The sequence below is a fragment of the Pleurodeles waltl genome, chromosome 4_1 (genome assembly GCF_031143425.1).
Source record: "Pleurodeles waltl isolate 20211129_DDA chromosome 4_1, aPleWal1.hap1.20221129, whole genome shotgun sequence".
NCBI lineage: Eukaryota > Metazoa > Chordata > Amphibia > Caudata > Salamandridae > Pleurodeles > Pleurodeles waltl.
The window spans coordinates 844,087,691-844,108,976 of NC_090442.1; the positions used below are offsets into that span (position 1 = coordinate 844,087,691).

Consider the following 21,286-nt stretch of genomic DNA (forward strand, 5'->3'; position numbering starts at 1 on the left):
GAGAGGAGAACCCACCAACAACTGAATCTTGGCAAAAAATTTAGTTTTTGAAATGGCAACAAGCTGGGATATAACTAGAGAAGCATTTACATCTCCAGTTTTCTTCTCAAATGGACAGAGAGTTAAAAATATTTGCGGACTCTTTTTCTGATTCACTACATGACCTCTAGGCCAATGAGCTTTTAGCCTCCCTTAAATTTCATATTAAGTATATCTGATGTTACAGAAGGAATGACAGGGTACAGGTATAAAATCTGCAACCTTGTCTGATGATCCATTTCCCCGGAAAGTAGACATGACAGGAGAACAAAGGCATGTGCTGGCTGACCTTAAGAAGTCAAACAATTATTGCAAAGTAGATTAAACAAACCAAAAGGTTTTGGAACACTGCTTAGAGATTTCCTTTTTGCCGAATGTAGTATGAGTGAAATTGTTGGTTGTGTATGTTTTTAAAGATTGCAGATTAAACCGAAGTCACAGTAGTAATGACAAGGAGGAATTTCAAAGTCACTGCCTCCAATATTACTATTCACACCTCTTGCAAAGTGGAAGAGGTTTTGTTTACTTCATGGGTCGCTGACCACGTAATAGAATTTCCATGCCATTTCATGTCAGTTACAGCACCAAAGATGAAGGTTTATTAATCAACACTTGAAAAAAACATTACAATTGTTGTTGATTGATAATGAATTATATTGTACCTTGGATTCTGCAAAGAAAAATTACTACTGTTCGGTACATTTTGGAATGAAAAGTAAAGAGAAATCCAGAATTGCATAAGATATTTTACATGGATGTCTAAATTTCAAACATCAACATACCAAAAATGTTCCCATGTTTTGTTTGTAACTAGGTTTCCTGTCCAGCTATGTGCGATTTCATGTGCAATTACCTAAAGTATGAAACAAAGAACAAAATGTCACATAAAAATAAGTCAATTAGCGGTTTTGTAAACAAGCGAAAGACCCAAAAAAACTGTAATAAATTCACTTTTGTTCTGTTTGTTTGCAGAATAATTTTATTTCTAGGAAACATTCTAAGGAAACATAACTATCTTCAAACAACTAACAACTTCCTGATTTCTCCTAGTTTCCTACTCTTCGGGAAGAAATAATTATTGGGAAATGAGACGGCGTAGCCATACTGTGCATTAACTCCACCTGCATTCTGATTCTTTGTTTCTCAGAAGGGTTTCTGTAGGAAGCTGGCATGGTGTGTGGTGGGTACCTAGGTACTTACACCTTATACCAGGTATCCTCTATTAGTGTAGTGTAGGCAGTGTCTAGATGCCAGGATCTCTAGTGGTAGCTATGGATAAGCAGCCAAGCCTTATCTAGAAGACATGCAAAGCTCATGCAATACCACTGTAGTCACACAGCACTTACACACATGAGAGAAAAGGTACTTTATTTTAGTGACACAATTACCAAAAATACTAGATAGGCAATTAACCCAACAGGAGGTAAGTAACACACAAAATAGTAATCAGACATAGGCAAAAATAGCAGCAGAAAACAGTGCAATAGCTATAGACAATAGCGACCCTAGGGGAAGCTCAAACAGTGTACAAAAAAAAAATGGATTAAAAATGAGATTCCTGAAAAGGAAGACCTGTGGAAGAAGGGGATCAAGTCCAGAAGTCACAGAAGGCCACTACCCACCCATATGTGGTTGCAGGAGTTGGTCGACGGCGGGACGAAGACAGTAAACAATGCAGCCCTGGAGTCATTGAAGAGTTTCTGGAGGATGCAGTCTATGTCCCACGCCGGATGGAAGATTGCAGTCCGTTAGCGGTGTGGAAAAGCCACCAACAAGCCTGGGCAAAGGCAGAAGTCATGAAGAAGCAAAAGTGGAGCTGCTGGGGACCAGAAAGGACCGGGAGGACTCAACCCACGGGGGAGTCCTAGAGGGACCCACAGCAAGGCAGAGAGAGCATGGAAGAAAAGGCAGCCCCTACAGGAGACCCACTGGAAGAGGAACCAAGAGTCGCAGAGGAGCCCATGCAGCAAAGAAGAGTCCCAAGCCTCAGCAGAAGCACGCAGAGGGCTGTGCGTCACAGAGAAGAGTGCTGGAGGCTGGGGCTACATGAAGCCTGAAGATCCCTTGGAGGTGATGCCAACAAGCCTTGGTAGCTGCAAGAGACATGGTGCACGTCGGTACTGTCCTGCGTAGGAAGGCAAAGACTTTCCTCCACCAAAGTTGGACAGCTGGCAGAGAGGATCAACAGGACTATTCCTGACAACCACCCATGATGCAGGATCCACGCAGCTCAGGATGAGAGGAGATCCATGCAGCCCATCGTTGTTGCTGTTGTGCCTGCGGATGCAGGGGAGTGACTCCTTCACTCCAAGGGAGATTCTTTCTTCCTTCTCGTGCAGACTGAAGACTTGCTGCCCTCAGAGCATGCACAACTGGGAAAATGTTGCAGAAGCTGGAAGGAGCAGTGGAAACAATGTTGCAAGCAGAGTCCTCGTCGTGGATGCAGATTGTCGGTTCCTGGAGGGTCCAGTTGCAGTTCCAGTGGCTAGAAGTCAAATTAGAGATTGCAGAGGAGCACTGCCGGAATCTTGCTAGCCGAATATGAGGGCCCACCCAATAGGGAGACCCTAAATAGCCCTGGAAGGGGGACCGGTCACCTAGCCAGGTGACCATCTATCAGGAGGGGGCTCGGACGTCACCTGTCTGACCTGGCCACTCAACTGCTCCCAGAGGCCTCTGCCCACCTTGGATTCAAGATGGCAGAATCAAGGGACCTCCAGGAGGCGCTCTGGACACCACCCTTGGGGTGGAGATGGACGGGGAGTCGTCACTCCCCTTTCCATTGTCCAGTTTTGCGCCAGAGCAGGGACTGGAGGTCCCTGAAGCGGTGCATACTGGTTTATGCAATGTGCCCTTGAAAGCATACCAGTGGCTTGGGGAGGATACCCCTCCCAAGCCATGTTACACCTATTTCCAAAGGGAGAGGGTGTTTCCCCCCTCTCCCAAAGGAAATCCTTTGTTCTGCCTTTCTGGGCTTGAGATGATCAAGCAGCAGGGGTAGAGAAACCAGTTTGAGGGGTGGCAGCAGCTTGGGCTGCTTGGAAAACCCCAGAAAGCTGGCAGGAGAAATGTTAGGGTTCCTCTACGGAGCCCCCAGAGTGCATGGAATCATACTTCCAATACTAGCAACAATATTGAGGTATGATTCTGACATGTTTGATACCAAACATGCCTAGGTTCTGAGTTACCATTATGCAGCTGGACATAGGTAGTGACCTATGTCCAGTACACACGTAAAATGGCATCCCTGCACTCACGAAGTCCAAGAAAATGGAGCTGGAGTTCGTGGGGGCACCTCTGCCCATGCAGGGGTGTCCTCACACACAGGTACTCGCACCCCGCCTTCTGGGCTATGAGGGCCTTCCACAGGGGTGACTTACAGTGACCTGGTGTAGTGACCTTGTAGTGAAAAGAGTGCATACACCCTTTCACGCAGACTGAAATAGCAGGCCTGTAGATCCATTTTGCATGGGCTCCCCATGGGTGGCATAATACATGCTGCAGGCCATGGGGGTGCCCCAATTCCCTGGGTACCGTATACTAGGGACTTACAAGGGGGCACCAGTATGCCAAATGTGGGATGTGTGTGGTCCAAGCAAACAAATTTACAGGGAGAGAGCATAATCAATGGGGTCCTGGTTGGCAGGATCCCACTGAACACAGTCAAACACACCGACAACAGGCAGAAAATGGGGGTAAACATGCCAAGAAAGAGGATACGTTCCAAAACTCTGTGACGGAGGTGGCAGGGAGGCCCAGTGGGGTGGCAGCAGTGATCTACAGGTACCAGGTACAAGGGAGGTGAGCTAGGGGCGCTTGTGCAGGCTGGGGATGGCTGTCCTGCTGGGCCCGGTTGTCGGTGTGGCCTCGGAGCTTCCATCCAGGGGACGAGTAGTCGGCCCCTTGAAGGAGGAGGGTTAAGACAGCACATGGCTGGGTCGTGGAGGTGAACCTCAGTGACTGGTGGGCCCTGAGCTCTGTGTGATCTGGAGGCACTGAACCATGTGGCACCTGACATGGTGCGCGCTAAAGCAACACAACAGGGGTCCTGGCTGAAGTGGGACAAGACCAGGGGACATCCCCACAGACCAACGCCCGTCAGACTCTGGCCTGGAAACTTTCACAGCAGAAACATTGGCTACTATTGGGGACACCAAAGTGCGTTAGAAAATAAAATCTCAGTCGCTCTAGACCTGGGGATTCTCAGAGCGGACCACAAAAAGTTGGGCAACAGGATGGACGAGATGGAATCCGCTGTGGCACAACTGCAGCCCACTGACCGGGACCACAATAAACAGATACAATCCCTGCAGCAATCAGTGGTGCGCCTCCAGGAGAGAATGGAAAATGCAGAAGGACACTCCCAGCGCAGCAGCATGCAAGTAGTGGGCCACCCAGAAAATGGCCTCAGGGTCCTAGTGTAGAACTGCACATGGAGGACTCGTTGCTAAGGTAGTCATGGAGGGCAAGGTCTCCAAGCTGTTCACGGTGGAAAGAACCCATAGGGTGCTGGGTGGTCCACCACGACCGGGGGGCCCCTTTGAGGGCAGTAGTGGTCAATTTTCGGGACAATTACAACATTATGCAATGCACCCGCACACACAGGCCCTGGCTAGTGGAGGGTAGACCAGTAAATATATGCCCTGACTATACCAAAGCAGTACAATGCCAGGAAGAGTCATTGATAGCGATGAAATGGCAATTATGCACTTTAAACTTAAAGTAATTGTGCCTTTATCAAGCCAGGCTGCGGATTATAGATATGGATTGCTCCCAGTTTTTCAAAACAGCAGCTGAAACTTGGACATGTCTGGAGGGCAGGGGTTGAAAAATGCCAGATGCATAGGACTACCGGGTACATGACGGCTGGTGAGTACCTATGTCGTGGCTTGGGCCACGCCACATGTCAAAATCAGCTCAGAGGAAAGATTAGGCAGAGTCCAACAGGGCGACAGTGAAGGCGGTATTGCAGTAGGACCACACCCTATGCATAAGCATTAGGTGGGTGGGTGGAACTGGTACAGTCTGCAGAAGAATCAGGGGCCAGCTCTGCAGGCTCCAAAATGAGCGGAGACTAGGAGGAGGACCTGCCTGAAGTGACTACCATGACGGCAGACTTATGAAGACAATGATCCTAGTTTGGTATGACAAGTCATCACACCTAGTCAGACATGCAGCTGGGGCAGACCTACTGGGGGTCAATTTATGGGACACATTTCACCCTCTTTCAGAGACTAACCTCTGGTTATAGTTATGACATTGGGGCATCTCAGGCATTGGGGAGGTAGGTAGTTCTGAGCCCGCAGCATGAGGTGATAGGGTGTGTGTGTGTGGAGGAGGGAGCTATGGGGTGGTTAAGTTTGTTTGAGGGCATGTGTTAGGATGCAAGTCCTGGCAGATTGGGACTGGACGCATGGGTGGTGATTTAGGCACATTATGGTGAGCACAAAAGAAGTGGGCCCGAGCCGGGGCCTAATCCTGCAAATCCTAGAGATGGAATGAGAGGGAAAGGCAGAAAAGCATAAGCAAATATTCCTGACCAATTCATCCATAGAGCATTGCCCCTCCTGGACTGAGGGTGTGAGTTTCTGGACACAAAGCTTTGGCATTTTGTATTTTCTGCAGCGACGAGGAGCTCTATTTGAGGTGTTCCCCACTTCAGGAAGTACTGCTGTAGGACTTGTGGGTGGAGTTCCCATCCGTGGACTTGTTGCTGCATCCTGCTGAGCTGAGTAGTTCTGCAAAATGGCTGGCCATGCCTGTGAGATACTCTGCCACTAAGCGAATGAGGTGGTGAATGCCCATTTCCAAATTGGTTGAGCAAGATGTGGCAACTGAGGAGAATGTGCTCCCCCTTGTTTTTGCAGATCACATGGTTGTCATGTTGTCTGTACAGACTAGAACCACTTTGTGCGGGAGTTGTGAAAGAAAAGCCATTATTGGTATGTGAAGTTTGTTGAATGGGATCCCGTAGAACTTGTACTGTGAGGTTGGTGAGGTGAGCTCCCCAACCTGTCTGTGATGCATCTGTAGTCAGAGTGATATGAGACATATGGTCCAGAAAGGGCTGCCCCCTGGAGAGGTTGGCAGAATTCCATCATGGCAGAGAGTTGCGAGTCTGGCAGTCCAACAACACTAGATCTTCAAGATGACCCTGTGACTGAGACCACTGATGAGACAGACACTGCTGTAGGGGACGCATGTGCAGTCTGGCATGAGGTACGATAACAATGCAAGACGCCATCATTCCTAATAGCCGCATCACTGTCTTCATTGTGTAAGTGCGGTGTTGTTGTAACTGGGAAATTATAGTTTGAAAAGTTAGAATCCAAGTTGGACTTGGATATGATAACCCTATCTGTGCACTGAGCACTGCTCCTAGATAAGGCTGTGTCTGCAAAGGTTGGAGATTGGATTTGAGAAAGTTGATCATGTATCCCAGAGTGTGAAGGAGATCCACTGTCAGCTGAGTGCGACTTTGACAGGGTTGTAATGTACTGGCTTTAATGAGCCAACTGCCCAAGTAAGGGAATACATGAATGTGTTTACATCTGAGATATGCAGCAACTACTGCTAGATACTTTGTGAAGACACTGGGAGAGGTTGTGACCCCAAAATGTAACACCATGAACTGATAATGTTTTCCCACAATTACAAATCTGAGATATTTGCGATGTGCTTGGTGAGTGGAAATATGAAAGTAAGTGACCTTTATATCCAACACTGTCAAAGTCACCTTGCTGTAACAGTGGAATCACATCTTGGTGAGTGACCATATGGAAATGCTCTGAGAGAATGTAGAGATTTAATGTTCTGAGATCTAGAATTGGCCTGAGTGGCCCGTCCTTCTTTGGTATGGGGAAGTATAGGGAATATTCTAACAATCCTTGCTGTGAGAAGGGGACTGGTTATATAGCCCTTTTGAAAAGAAGAGATTGTACCTTTTCTTTTAGCAGAGTAAGGTGTTATTGTGAGAATTTGAGTGGGAGGGAGAATTTTTGGTGGAGTGGAAGTGAGCTCCAGACAACAACCATGTTGGATAATTGAACAAACCGACTGGAGTTTTTCTATTGTGGTATCCACTTGCTGGCCGAATAAGTGTTCCCTATCAAATGGCATGTGGAGTACTGCCTGCTGTATTTCTGGCTTGAAGCCTGAACACCTAAGTCAAGCATGCCTGCGTATGATGCTTGTGTTAATGCTGCGTGCTACTGTATCTGCGCATCTGTTGCGCAACAAATACAGTTATTGACGATAGTTTGACCTGATACTATCTCTTGCGTCCTTTTGCGATGTTCCTCTGGGAAGTACTGAAGGAGATCCTCCATTTTGTCCCAGTGGGCCCTGTCGTACTGTGCTAATAGTGCTGGCAAACTGGTGATACACCAATGATTGACACCTTGTGCTGCTACTCTTTCCCCACTGCATCTATTTCCTTGCTCTCTTTGTCGAGAGGGTGCGACTCTCCTGCAGATGGACTATTAGCACGTTTTCGTGCAGTCCTCACCACTACGGAGTCTGGAGGGATTTGAGCCCGTATAAAAAGAAGGTCTGAAAGTGCTGGTTTGTGTTTTTTTTTATCTATCCTAGGTGTGCTAACTCAGGGCCTTACAGTTTCTTTAAAGATGTCATTAGCATGTCTGTGCATGCTGAGTAGCATGGAGAGGAATTGACTTTCTTTGTGTGTTGTAGTAAGGGTGTCAAAGAGAAAATACTGTTCAGTAGGTTCAGCGTGTAGCTGTACACTGTGAAATGCTCCTGCCTTTGCCATCAACTGCTAAGATGTTGTGTCTTTGAGTGGTGAAGGTCATGCAGGGTTATAGATGTGAGTCATTTGGCAAAATAGGATCTGGGTCATATGAATCCCATGGATCTAGCTCCTGTGGTTTGTTACCCAAATCATCCTCTAGTGGTGCTGGTGGACCCTGTGGTGACAACTGTGGTTGAAAAGGTGTTGTAGGAGATTGAGGAGGTGGTGAAGGGGTGGAAGGAAGAACTGGAGAATGAGGTGGAGAAGGCAGGGGTCTTATTGAAGCCTTGTCCTCTGAAGCCTTCTTTGGGAAGGAGCAGTGTCCAAAGCCTCCTCAAAGTTTAACTTCCTTTTAATTGGAACAGGGGAAAGTAATAATTCTCCCTGATCCTTTCTGAATATGAAGCTGGCACTGAGCGTCCATAATCTCTAAAATTGGCTCCACTGGTGAAGTTGTATTGGAAGAACGTCTAGAGTCTTTATGAGACCAGTCTTTTGTTATCAAAGTCTTTGGTCGGTGCGAAGCAGTCAGCTCGGACGATGATGTGGATGCTTTTTTGCTCTGTGACGAAGCTTTCGGGTCGATGGCTGTTCTTAACCCCAAAGCTGTACGTGATGCTGGCGAGCCGAAGGTCGATGCCGAAGACGTCGTGGTCTTAGCTATCTTCGGCGCCGGGGTGAAAGGCGGGGCATCTGAAGGAGATTTTCGAATTCGACCATGGCCCGAAAGCAGTGGTGGTCGGCGACCTGCTTCTGAACAGGGCTCGAAAAATCATAAAAATGTTACTAGACCTGCAGGTCAAGTAACTTAAATAATCTACTTGACCTAATGTACTTGACCCGTAAACAGGTCTTAAATTGTGTGATCCTAGGCAAATAGTTTACAGAGTCCCCTTTTTCTTAATTCTCACATATGATTGCACCTTCAAATATGTGAGCTCAGAATTTCTGCAGAACAAAAAAAACTCTTTTGTTTGATTAAGAAGACTAACGTTTGCTTCATGCATCACAAGAATCTAGCCTACATACCCATGAGGTCTGGCCCACATAACCTAGGACTTCGCTTAGTTACTAACAACATTGCCATCAGGGCAGGAGTGTTTCTCATTTTGTTTAAACACTCAATTTTAATAAATATATTACTAAACCATGATGTGGTAACATATCGTCATCTACACACAGTAACTTTCCAAGAAATGTCCAAAAACCTCTCCACTAACTTGAAGCTTTATTGATAAAACTATAGTGTATTAATCTGTGAAAATTGATTTTTCATCATTCAGAAATATAAAAAAAGGGCCTTCACAAGTACTGAAATATATTTTGAAGTGTTTGCACTGCTGACTTAGTCATTTAAATGTTGTGTGTCAGGAAAATACTGACATCCTATATCTTTTTAATTTACATTCTAAGCAGCAGAGCACACATTTCACCTTACATAGTCCTGGAACTCTGCAGTCAGAAGGAAAATTAATTGTAAGAAAAACTGACTTTTTACCTCTGTCTGAACACAGAGCAAATGTGACATAAGAACAAGATTTAAAGGCATCTTTTATTGCCCCTCCACTTTTCAAATGAACAGAACACCTGTTCAGGGTCAACTCGTCAGAAGGGACGAGTAAGTATTAAAAATAACTCAACCCGATCAAATAAGACTCGCCAATGCGAGTGGTCGAGTGGATTTTTCTAGCCCTGCTGGGGCTTTTCTTAATGTCTTTGAATAGGGAGTAGGGGTTGTTCTACTCACAGGTTGCGAGGAGGTGACCGATTGGCTCTCAATGTCAGATTGCACGTCCGACTCAGTCTTCTATAGAGAAGGCTTCCTCCTGTTCTGGCTCCTCCTACGTGTGCACTTCTACTAAGATTTCTGGCGGGTCGTCTGGTGTCTTGGATGCCATCTCCAATCAACAAGTTTTTCGGTCTCGGAGCGTCTTCTTGGATCGAAAGTAAAGGCAGGCATCGCAATTCTGTTCGCTGTGGTCCTGGGAGAGGCACAAATTACACACCAGACGTTGGTTGGTGTGGGGAAATTTAAAGTGGTATCAAGGGAAAAAACGAAATGAAGTATCTTCCATTAGCCCTACATAGTCCAATGCCACCTGGAGGAGTGAGCCCGAGATGGGCAAGGGTGCCCCGAAGGATGGTGAGCCGGCTACCGGAGCAGAAATTCAGACTGACTGCACAAAATAGAGAAACCCTATCGGAGTACAATACCACTGCTGAAAAAAAGACAGAAGAGAACATTTCGAAGTAGACTGCGCTGCGGAAAAACCGGAACACACGTCCGAACCAGACGGAGTAGAGAAAACAATCTAACAAAGGACTCAATGCCCACGTGCAGTATCACCAAGAGTAGGCGTCAGTCAATCCTGTGGCTTGAAAAGATTCTTCAAACAAAAACAGTTTGTAACACTCCAGACCCAACACTAGATGGCGAACTTATGCAAAGCATGTGTACAGCCACACATGCCATCGAACATTCAGTTTCTTCAAAATTCCGCACTTGTCCATGGAGCAACTGCTTGACTGTCCTTCATTCTAATTCGATCTACTGGAGATGCTATCAGCGAAATTCTGACAGTGTATACGTACACTAGTCCTGCCCAAAAAGTGGACCGTTACAGTAAACCGTATCTGGTCTTCCTTTAAGGTGTCTTCTGGATACAACCTTGCAACATCTGCAAAACTGTCCTCACTTTGTGGGGGTCTTAGAGATCTCAGTTGTAACAGCTAACTGTAGAAAATGTTTGTCGCTGCCCAGGTGGGGTCCAAATAAAACGTATTCTACACCAACACTAGGGCAATATCTAAAATAAATTATGGTAATGGCATCCAGGGAGCCTAGAGAGACTGATCTGCAGGTGGATTAACATCTTCCAAAGACCGAGAGGATTTGGGGTAATTTTTACAGGATACCTCAGATTCTGCTTTCCGTTTCAAGTGACTAGATTTAGCCTCATAGCACCCATCAAGTCATTAGCCTGTTGTTAGAGGTTAACAGTGAGCATGTTATGAACCTACAGTTAAGAAGAATGTAAACATACATGATTTATTTTAGATTGTGCATTCTGTAAATATTTAATTACGTATATAGGTCATTATCTATTAAAGTTCTTTAATAATTTGGTCAGGGAGAGGGGGTTAGGGTGATTCTGCCCTGTAGGTGCCTGCATACCCTTTTATTGTCAGTCCCTTTAGTTCTGTAGTAAGCCATGTCACCTCAGGAGGTTGCAGCTCTCTGATCCACATGGTTTAGTGTCTCATAGCGGTTACATGACTCCAGGGCTGAGCTGCATTTTGTGATGAAAGGACATGTATAGATGTGCTGACAAGAAGCAGAAGCCTGCTAATCCATCAGTCGCTACATGTTAATTTCTTGCTTAGAATCAAAATTTAGGAGAGTTCTTGTCATTTAATTCTGCAAATGTGGCGAAGATGGAATCCCAGACAGTTATTTTGCTATTCCTTATTATGCGCCATTTTTGTGTGAAAACAGCCCATTTTAATAATCTGGGGGGTATTGTTGCCCTCCAATTCATCGTCTTTTCACTACCACAAATGCCAGATCCACAGACCTGCACTTGAATTTCATTCTCTTTAGTCACTATGACCCCCTGCAAACAAGTGTTGGGTTTGTACAGGTTAGGTTTATCAGTAAGAGTCACAACTAGATCCACAATTGTCACCAAACAGCTTGTAATGCTTGGGAACATTCAGAACATGCAGAGGCGGCTTCTGTCTTTTGCCCTCTATTGTGGGCTTGGGTTTGGCATCTATGAATTTACTTTGTGTAGTCACTTTGAGATCAGGTAGATTCTGGGAAAAACAATGAAATCTTGTGTTTCTCAAAACTTCGGTTTTAAACACAAATAGTGGTTTGATGCACCTGTTTGATGCCTTTTCATTGTTCATTTACTTTTGAGTTGGTCCAACTAACCCTTGACATTCCCTGATGCTTGGTACAGAGTTGAGCCCACATGTCGAGCCTTGTTAAGATTGAGGAGCTCAAGCAATGTTGTATGCGTTGGCAACTAGACAACATTGGTGGAGTTTTACATTGGTTTGATTCATACTATTTCATATGATACTCAAGCTCGCTGCTGCACCTCTTTCAGTCTAGGTATTCAGCTCTTTCGTTATAACCAATTTTTCATCTAATGCCACTTTTCTTTGTTACTCGCACTCATTTTGTTCTAATTAGTGTTTCTCTACCTTTAGGAATTTAGGGACAAATGCATCATGCATTTTTGCAATCCCAAACGGCCCAACGGGCTATTTGCGATCACAAGAATGCATTTTGGAATGTAGGAATTCCAATTTAATTGAGACTACATAATGATTCGGTATTAGGAAGGGGCGAGTCAAAGGCGTCCCTTCCTAATACCAAATCACAGCGGTATGCAGATAAGATCAAAACATCTGTGCCAACCCCAATGAGATTCATAAGTGGTTCTTGTGGTGTGTTTTGGGATGTCATAAATCCTCCCCCACCATAAAACGTTTTCCCTTTTGCCAGTTGTGCTCTGTACATTCGTTACATGTAATTGCTTCTTTTGAGGCGAAAGAGACCTGTTCACTTAATTTCCTTTTTTAGCATACATATTTCTTGGTTCAGAAACAGGGGACCATGGGCACTTGGGATTTTGTCTGGTATTTAGAAATGGTACGGAGTTTCACCAGCCTTGTTTATCCTCCAACTGAATTTGTTGCTTGTGATTAGCATGAAAAAGTAAGTTCTCTCAGTCACTGCACTGGATTGTTTCTTCTGCACCACTTATTTGCGTCTCATTGTTCTTTCAGGACAAGACTGCTTGTATGTCTGGGGTTTTTTTCTTGGATCTTTCTGCTCTCCGCGGACTTTGTGGACTTTGGCCGTAGACCATCCCTGTGATCTGATCTTCACACCCAGATCCCAAATTTTCTATCTCGTCCGCATTCCCAAGCCTCAATTCTCCAAGAGGCTCAATTAAAATGCGCTTGTGCCTGCTGACCATTAAAGGTGCTCTTCTATGAGACAGTGAACGCTTCAGGCCGAAAGAGCACCCTCGCTTCTGATGGCCTGGTTTGTAACAAAAGATATTTTAAACAGGAAGAAAAAGCAGCGAACATCAAAAGTGACCAACAGAATATAAGATAACGAATATATTTTCAGTTGTGATAATATTCCAATGAGGAATCTAATTAAAATAGAGTAATGAGAATCTCCACAAAATGTCCACCATGTTCTGCTTTGTTTCAAGTGTACTTGATGGTTTCTCTAACAATGTTATTACGTCTGGCCAAGTTCCCTTTTTTCTTGTTTTCTTATGGGGGGTAGGAGGAGCTGTTCCCATCTACCATCACCCAATGAATTCTGTTCTAAGGGCAGATAGACATGAAAAACTCCCCCCCCCCACCCCCCCCCCCCCCCCGATGCAGAACTGCATACTTACATTCGATAAGGATCTGTCACCTGCCTGTAAAAAACAAACGGAGAAAACAATCAGTGAACGACTTGGTTAATTTTATTTTCATGCAAACTCATGTCAACAAAAATGTTACATATTTTGTAGTGGATACAAGGCGACTGTCTAGTAAAGTAACAGCAGGATAACCGCGCTTCACGCTGCTGGATGTCCTGTCTGGTTTTTAGATGAAGGTTCAGTTTTTCTACCATTCTATTCTTGACCGTCGTTTGGTTGCAAAAACTAAGTAATATTCAGTCCTGAACAATTCAGCCACAGAGAGGACTTGAATCGCTGCTATAGAGTAATTACTGGAATCCGGAGACTCCGCCTCTCTCTACCTCCCCCACCCCAGTCATTAATGGAAGCCGGGGACCCGAGCCTAGGTATTTTTGAGGATTTGGTCCACAAACAAATACACAAAAATACAGAAAAAGCATATATCAAACACAAATGACGAAAAGTGTACTTTAATTTGCAAACCAATATAAAAAATTCGTTTTCATTTTATTAGGAAGGTTGGAGCTTTTCCAAATTCAATTGAGCCCATACTATATTCTGTTCGATGCATCAGCACTGCTCCCACTAATCAATGAGAGGATACAAATTTGAATTTTAGTCTCAAATTTCAAATTCCTTTACATCTACACAATTTTAACATTTTCAGTTTTGCCTTTAATTATATATGCTTTATTAATCTATTATTATTATTTAATTTTGTAAGCAGTCGCAGATCGCCAAGTGTCCTAGGTTAAGAACCACTGTTGTTATTTTCAATGCTACAGACGCAGCAGAGAAAAATAGCTTAGTACTCCTTCCTCCCCTTGGGGGTGATGCACCTAAATCTGAGAAAGACTATCGTGCTAAAAAAATCTGTGATACACGTAACTTTTTCGTTAAACCTTCGGGATGTCTCTTAAATTCACAAGACTGACGAGCAGGAAACTGCAAAACTTCGAATAAGGAGGCAGAGCAGGGTATGTCTACTTCAAGACTTCTGAAGATTTCTGTGATAATTTATGGGCGTCAAAATGAGGGCGATTGCCCATGTTAAGGGACAGGAAAGGACACCAATATGTAGGTGTGGATACTCCTAAAACAGTAGCCATCAGTGCCACAGCAGCTGCTGATTAATTTAACCACTGAGGGACATTGTGCAGCTTCTGGGTAACAACATTTACTCCACGCCACAAATGATCTAGAAAGGCCTGGTTAAAAAATAAAAATAAAAAAACACCGTTTAGGGTAGCGGGGCTAAAGACTGCTTGAAGTGGATAAGGGGACTCCGTAAACTGACTCGTCGAAGGAACAGCCAGTATATGAAGGTCATTAATGCATATGCTGCAATGGTGGCACTTTTCATTTCCCAGCATGAGGCTAAATAGGAGACTATCGTCTTAATTTCTTTAAAACAACTGAACCATCAGAAATCCAATCAGTGAATGCACCGCCAGGTCTTATAGAAAGCAAGAGTACTGACAATCCACCCCTACCAACGAGGTACACTGGAGTTCGCACGTATTCCGACTGAATTTCCACCAGCAGTGATGGCAATTTGTGGATTTTTCCAACGCACATACATGAAGATTGAATTACAAACTTCTAAAGCGCACTGCTACCGAAGGAGTTACCATGCTGTGCACATCAGCAACTGCAAAGGAGGAACTAGCAGTAGGGGTTAGCGGTCAAATGCAAGGTTTTGAGACGTTTGCAGGAGATTAGGAATAAACGGGAGATAAACATGGAGACTATTCCAAGTGTGGACACTCCGAGACGTGTGAGGACACTATACAAGAGTTAAGAAGGAAGATCAGAGTTGAGAAACACGCATTGGCAAGTGGAGTAGCACTGTATGGCATGAAGTGGAGTCACTGGGTGGCATTGAAATTAACTGTAAGGCATGAAGTGCGGTGGCACTGTGTGGAGTAGCACTGTGCAGTACAGTGATATGTGGCTTGGAGTGGCAGTGAGTGAAGAGGAGTGCCATTATGTGAAGCAGAGTGGAGTGGCATGCCTCAAAGTGCTTTAAAACCTTGTCAAGGGTAGTAAGCGCTATATAAATACAAGGACAATTGAGTGGAGTAAACCAAGGTGGTACTGAGTGGGGTGGCATATCCGGGAGGGGAGTAGAGATGGGATCGAGGGGGGGAAGCAATACTAAGAAGGGGTGGGAGGGGGGGGAAGCACGACTGAGAACTGAGAAGGAGTGGGTGGGAGGGGGGGGAAGCAAGACTGAGAACTGAGAAGGGGTGGGAAGCAAGACTGAGAAGGGGTGGGTGGGAAGCGGGAAGCAAGACTGAGAAGGGGTGGGTGGGAGGGGGAAGCAAGACTGAGGAGGGAAGCAAGACTGAGGAGGGGTGGGTGGGAGGGGGAAGCAAGACTGAGGAGGGGTGGGTGGGAGGGGGAAGCAAGACTGAGGAGGGGTGGGTGGGAGGGGGAAGCAAGACTGAGGAGGGGTGGGTGGGTGGGAGGGGGGAAGCAAGACTGAGGAGGGGTGGGTGGGTGGGAGGGGGGAAGCAAGACTGAGAAGGGGTGGGTGGGTGGGAGGGGGGGAAGCAAGACTGAGAAGGGGTGGGTAGGTGGGAGGGGGGAAGCAAGACTGAGAAGGGGTGGGAGGGGGGAAGCAAGACTGAGAAGGGGTGGGTGGGTGGGAGGGGGGAAGCAAGACTGAGAAGGGGTGGGTGGGTGGGAGGGGGAAAGCAAGACTGAGAAGGGGTGGGTGTGTGGGAGGGGGAAAGCAAGACTGAGAAGGGGTGGGTGGGTGGGAGGGGGAAAGCAAGACTGAGAAGGGGTGGGAGCAAGACTGAGAAGGGGTGGGTGGGAGGGTGGGAGCAAGACTGAGAAGGGGTGGGTGGGAGGGGGGAAGCAAGAGTGCCTCAATCAGAGCACAAGAGGTGGACAGAAAATAATTAAGATGAACCAATTGAATTTTGGTTCATGGTCTACAAAAAGAAAAGGAAGTAACACATGGCCATTGAGGAGGCAGCAAAGGACGACAATGACGCCAATGAATGGTAAGAAAAATGCAGGTGGAAAAAAGCAAAATAGCAAGTCTCAAAACACCTTGGGCAGTAAAGGTTTATAGTTAAAGCTAAATATGTATATGCCAAACAATATATGGAGAAGAATGGCAATTCTTAGGAACCCAAACTACAGTTGTATTCCACATCTTAACTTCTTCACAATACCATCTTGTCTTACTAGGTTTTAAAAACATCTGACAGAAATATCCAAGTGTAAACATATGAACGTGCCATAATTATTGGATAACTTACCAATAGAGTAGGGGTGACAAACGTTAAACAAGGATTCTCCATACCGCCATAAGGAAATGAAGGTGGCAGGACCAAGAGGTCATACTGCCCCCACACATAATGTCCAGCCAATCCTTCAGCCACTTTCAACATAGCTTCTGTCTGAAAAGTGTATTTTAGAATTAGATACACGTCTCATTTAACTTGTTACGTTTTATTTACTTTAAAAATAGAAAGGTTTGACTTAAATAAGTGTATAAGATGACAGGTTTTGTGTAATTTACATTGAGTTCTCATATTCAAACAACAGAATGAAGTTAACATGTTCTATGCTGTATGCAATTTAAGAAAAGCAAGCGCTCAAATGAAAATCCCATCTCTCCCCTAGTTCAATGCAGCACACCATTTAGGAAAATGAAGCAGTCAAATGACATTACCATTTCACACACCCCCTCTCCCCGCACATCTTCTCCACAGATAATTCACTTAGGCAAGTCCTTGGCTTCTTAGTTGCATACTTTGTAAAAATAGGGATTGTTTTTTAAGTTATACTCAGCGTATTTCACTCCTAAAATTTTTCAAAGAAATCTCACCCCACCCCAAAAAAAAAAAAAAATCAAATAAATCAGGTAAATGGGAGACATCTCAAGTTTAGAATAAATGACAGTAGCTTTTATTATTATAAGTTAGAGAAAGAAGTCTATCACTCAAATACACTCGGCCTCGTCCCTCCATATGGTCATGGAACTCCTTGGTGTCTTGCTAGATTCTGATCATATAGTACAGGGTACTTTCTCCCATATATACTATAACTAACGTCTTGCTACTGCATCTGCAATTCCATCAGAGATTGCTGTCCACCTGTCAAGTGAGATCCTACAGGTTCAGTCTTTAGCTTATTGTTCAGCAGAATGTTTTGGCAAGTTCTGTGACCGGTGTGAGCTCGGTTTTCAATGTTTGATGAGGCTGTATGGCTCGGTTTGTACAGGGGGAGCTTACGGAAGTTACTCTTTATGTCCTACACTTGATTTAATATCTCAAACACTGACTGTGTAATATTGCCTCAGTTACTACAGGATTACAGGTGGAGTCTTTATAGGATGTGTGTTACAGCTTTTTAGGGTTTCTCAGCTGTTAAGTTTAGAGTCTGTTGGCTGGGCAGAGCATGGGTTGTCCAGTAATGCAATATGTGTACCTTTGGAAAAACGGCCTCTGGTAAGACCTCCAGTTATCTCACATTAATGAGGAGGGTAGTACAAATGTGTGTATGTTTCACAGCCGCCATCTTCTGTCTTGTGATTGAAGAATGCACATGTTCTACACGTAGAGAAGGCAGAGAGAGTTGCTGCAGGCTATGAGAACCACAACAGCCATTTGAGTTTAGTTCTGTGTGAATCCTTCACTGGCAAGTGTCCTGCAAGAACTGGTGCTCTTTAAGGTGAAAGGATAATTTACATCACAGACAAGGTTTCTGTTAGTCTTGCCATCATCAACTGAAGCGCTACTATATGCGAGTTCTACCACTGAAAGGCTCGTTTCAGTGGTAGCTTTGTTTAATGGGTGGAAAAGGTTTCTGAACTCTCAAAGGAGCATGGCAGAGAAAGTTTGTGTGATTTACTTTAGAACGTCAGGAAAAAGAGGGCTGCCTTGACTGAAAAGCATGGAAAAGAAAGTTGAGGCATGTGTCTCAAAGGTCAGGAGTCTCATGAACAATGAGTGTGAACAAAGCTTAGACATAGTGGCTTAATACCCATCCACAGCCTTCGGGTTAGTTGGTCACGCATGCAAACATTTCACATGGAAGTCTTATTGTTAAGTGGAGAAGATTGTATATGGCGCTGAAAATGGCCTCCAGAAAGAGAAAGCATTCAGACGAGGTTGACAAGATCGACAGGCAGTAAAGGCGTTGACTGTTTTATTAAAGACAGCAGAGGGTGCAAGAAGGGCTAAATGAGCAGAGAAGGAAACAAAATCCACCATGTTGTGGATAAGCACAAAGGAAAAGAACACCTCTACGTTTTGGATTGTGATACTACTTCAAGCAGGAGCATCAGTTCCTCCTGAAAATGTGAGTCGGAGGAAGAGAATGAAAAAGCGGACAGACTCTAAACCGGAAGGACCTTTACCGTGGGCTATAAAAGGGGTTTCGATGGTATCACACCACTAAAGGTTTTACCACTTGAAATAACATTACTTGGGGTCTATGTTTGAACTGATTTCTGCAGATATTACTGTTTCTGTGGATTTTGTCACATTTCACCTGTCAAAAGTAGGAGTATTTTTTTGAGGAAGAGTCAAAATTCTAAGATACAGGTTTTCAGTACACCTTATGCCAAACTCTGGTGGAAATTCCAGTTTCAGCTTGAATTAGGATTATCTGGAAACTTGTAATGAGGCCAAAAACGGATAAAGGACAGTTGTGAAGGACCTATTAAGAGTGATACGTTTCATCACCAGCAATGAATCCTTTAGTTACTCAATGGGAGTCAACTATGCTTGTGGAATATGTAGTGGTATCGGTGTTTAAAATACCCCTAACAGATGAGAACAGGATTAGGTAAGGTCCTAGGAGATAGGTTTTGGAGTCAAAATGGGGGTCTGTCAAGCACACCTTCATGCTCGCAAAATAATAATCTAATTATAAACTAGAAATATTGTTTGGCATTTTCTTTCCATAACAGGGCACTCAATGCATATGTTTATTATTTTTGTTATTTCTAACTTTTTTTACATTCTTGTACAAAACCTACGTTTTTCATTGTAACAAATTCAGTCTCTGTAAATGTATTTGTCTGTTCAGGTTTCGATGTAATGGCATAATCTCAAGTAATATTACCAGGTTTAAAATATTTTTTCTTAGCCGGAAAAACTACAACAAAAGCTTTAAGCAATTAAAACCAGAGTCTGACACACCTGCCTGAATTCCAACTCACATTTAGACAGATATGCGAGGACAAACTCATTGCACTGCATGAACCTTTCAAAAGCAGAATCGTGTCATTCCTTTACAGCATTTCGTAGGTAAAATGGATATTGAGTCTATTAGCATGAGAGCTATGTAGCTATATGTTTGATATCATCTTATAGGCCACCGCAGCGAGCTACACCTGCCATTAAACACCTGCTCCAGGGTTAAAGGTCTGAGCCAAAAGGGAGGGCCTTTAAGAAGGGAGCGGGCCTTTACAGGCTGGCATAGCCCACTGTAGCGGGCTATAAGGGCATTCAAACGATCCACTCTGTAAGGGCATAACGTCCTAAATAGAAAAACAACGGTGTTGCAATAATCAGTTCTATGCAAAGAAGCTTACAAATATTGGACACAATTTTACTTTATTGACCAACCTCTGCAAATTCATAGGCAGCTTCGTCCACCAGCTCTCGCTCAGACCACACCAGAGTCCTTGGTCCGATCTTTCTGTTGGGTAACAAATTACAGTGATTTACAGCAAACAACCATGAGCAAAAACTGTAGAGTTAAAAGTATGTAGCACTAGAAAACTAGAAAAATAATAACCAAATCCAGAACAATAATAAGACCAAAAAACGCTCTACTAAATGGTTTTGTATTGACAGGTCTCCAGAATTTTAAATACTATCTTGATGCAATAGTGGCCACAGATGAAAAATTCCAAAACCTAGTGCAATCTCTTGTCATGCTGAATTTTTGTTGCAAGAAAGAAAATTAAATTGTTTCGTCCAACCGTTTCTCTGGGGAAGGATAAAAGACTTTCTTTGAGGACTGCATTTCAATGCCATGGTATACCTGCTCTCCTCCGCCCTTCATCAAGGTTTTTTGACCCAGAATCAAGTCACAAATACTAAAGTGAATATGCACATCCTCCCCAATACCCATTCACCTTTTTAATTCCAAACACTAAAGCAAACACACAAAACAATGAACGCTAAAAAAAGACCCTCCTTTAAAGCTGCTTTGTCAGTACAAGTCTGCAGTGTATGTTTAACAAGTACAGAGTCCCCTTGTCCTGCTTGGGGCTTCATGTGATTGTTTACCAAGGCAGAGGGTAGTCTTTTTCTTAAATACATATTGCATGTTTCAGTAATATACGACACAGACAATATGTCAGCAATGGTAAAGAATCAACACTCCTCCCCATTCCAGTCACCTCTGTCTCCCACTTCCATTATATTCATAATCGTTCACACTGTGTATTGAGAAACTTACAGCATGGTACGGCCATTCCTTCTCCTCTATACGCTAAATTGAACAGGACTATTCATAGCCAGCACCATCTCAATCAATCAATCAGACGATTTATAAAGCGCGACACCTACTGTGGGAGAGTGTTCTAACAATAAGAAACTGAGACAATTCTCCCAGTTCAGAGTGGTGCCCCTCAAAAATCCAGATCGAATAGCCAAGAACTACTTTCCTGAAGGGATTTACCCCCTAATCTTGCGGCGAGAGAGCAGGAGCTGATGCCATGCTTGAGCCACAAGATACGAGAGTGACGTCCTTCCCCACCTTTTTCATCTGATCCGCGGACCCGATTATAGATTGACGTCCGACTGAGTGATCGCATAGTGCTGTATCGTGATCAACAGATTTCTTTCCTGGTCTTGTGATAATAATCCTGGATTTATTCCTCCTGGATCTGTAGCAGCCTCATGTTAGGACAGAGCATAGGAATTCCTTAAAGTTACTCTACAGATTTTGCAGCATATTGCGCCATTGCTCTCAACACTTTTTCTCTTTCCCTCGAGCTTTCAATGTCATCTTCTCCGCAGCAAACACCCACCAAACCGTAGCCATCTACATAGCATCCACTGGCACTACCACA

General features: G+C 44.3%; 1 protein-coding gene across 1 annotated transcript in view; it reads right to left on the reverse strand.

Moving 5' to 3' along the window:
* The window catches only part of LTA4H (leukotriene A4 hydrolase), a 326,790-nt gene that overhangs the window by 124,937 nt on the left and 180,567 nt on the right, over window positions 1–21,286 (reverse strand). The window contains exons 7-10 of the mRNA XM_069229606.1: window positions 19,830–19,902; window positions 16,509–16,649; window positions 13,222–13,245; window positions 822–892 (exon numbers count right to left, since the gene is read on the reverse strand). Of these exons, the coding sequence (XP_069085707.1) occupies window positions 822–892; window positions 13,222–13,245; window positions 16,509–16,649; window positions 19,830–19,902 (309 nt within the window). The remainder of the gene's footprint in view (window positions 1–821; window positions 893–13,221; window positions 13,246–16,508; window positions 16,650–19,829; window positions 19,903–21,286) is intronic.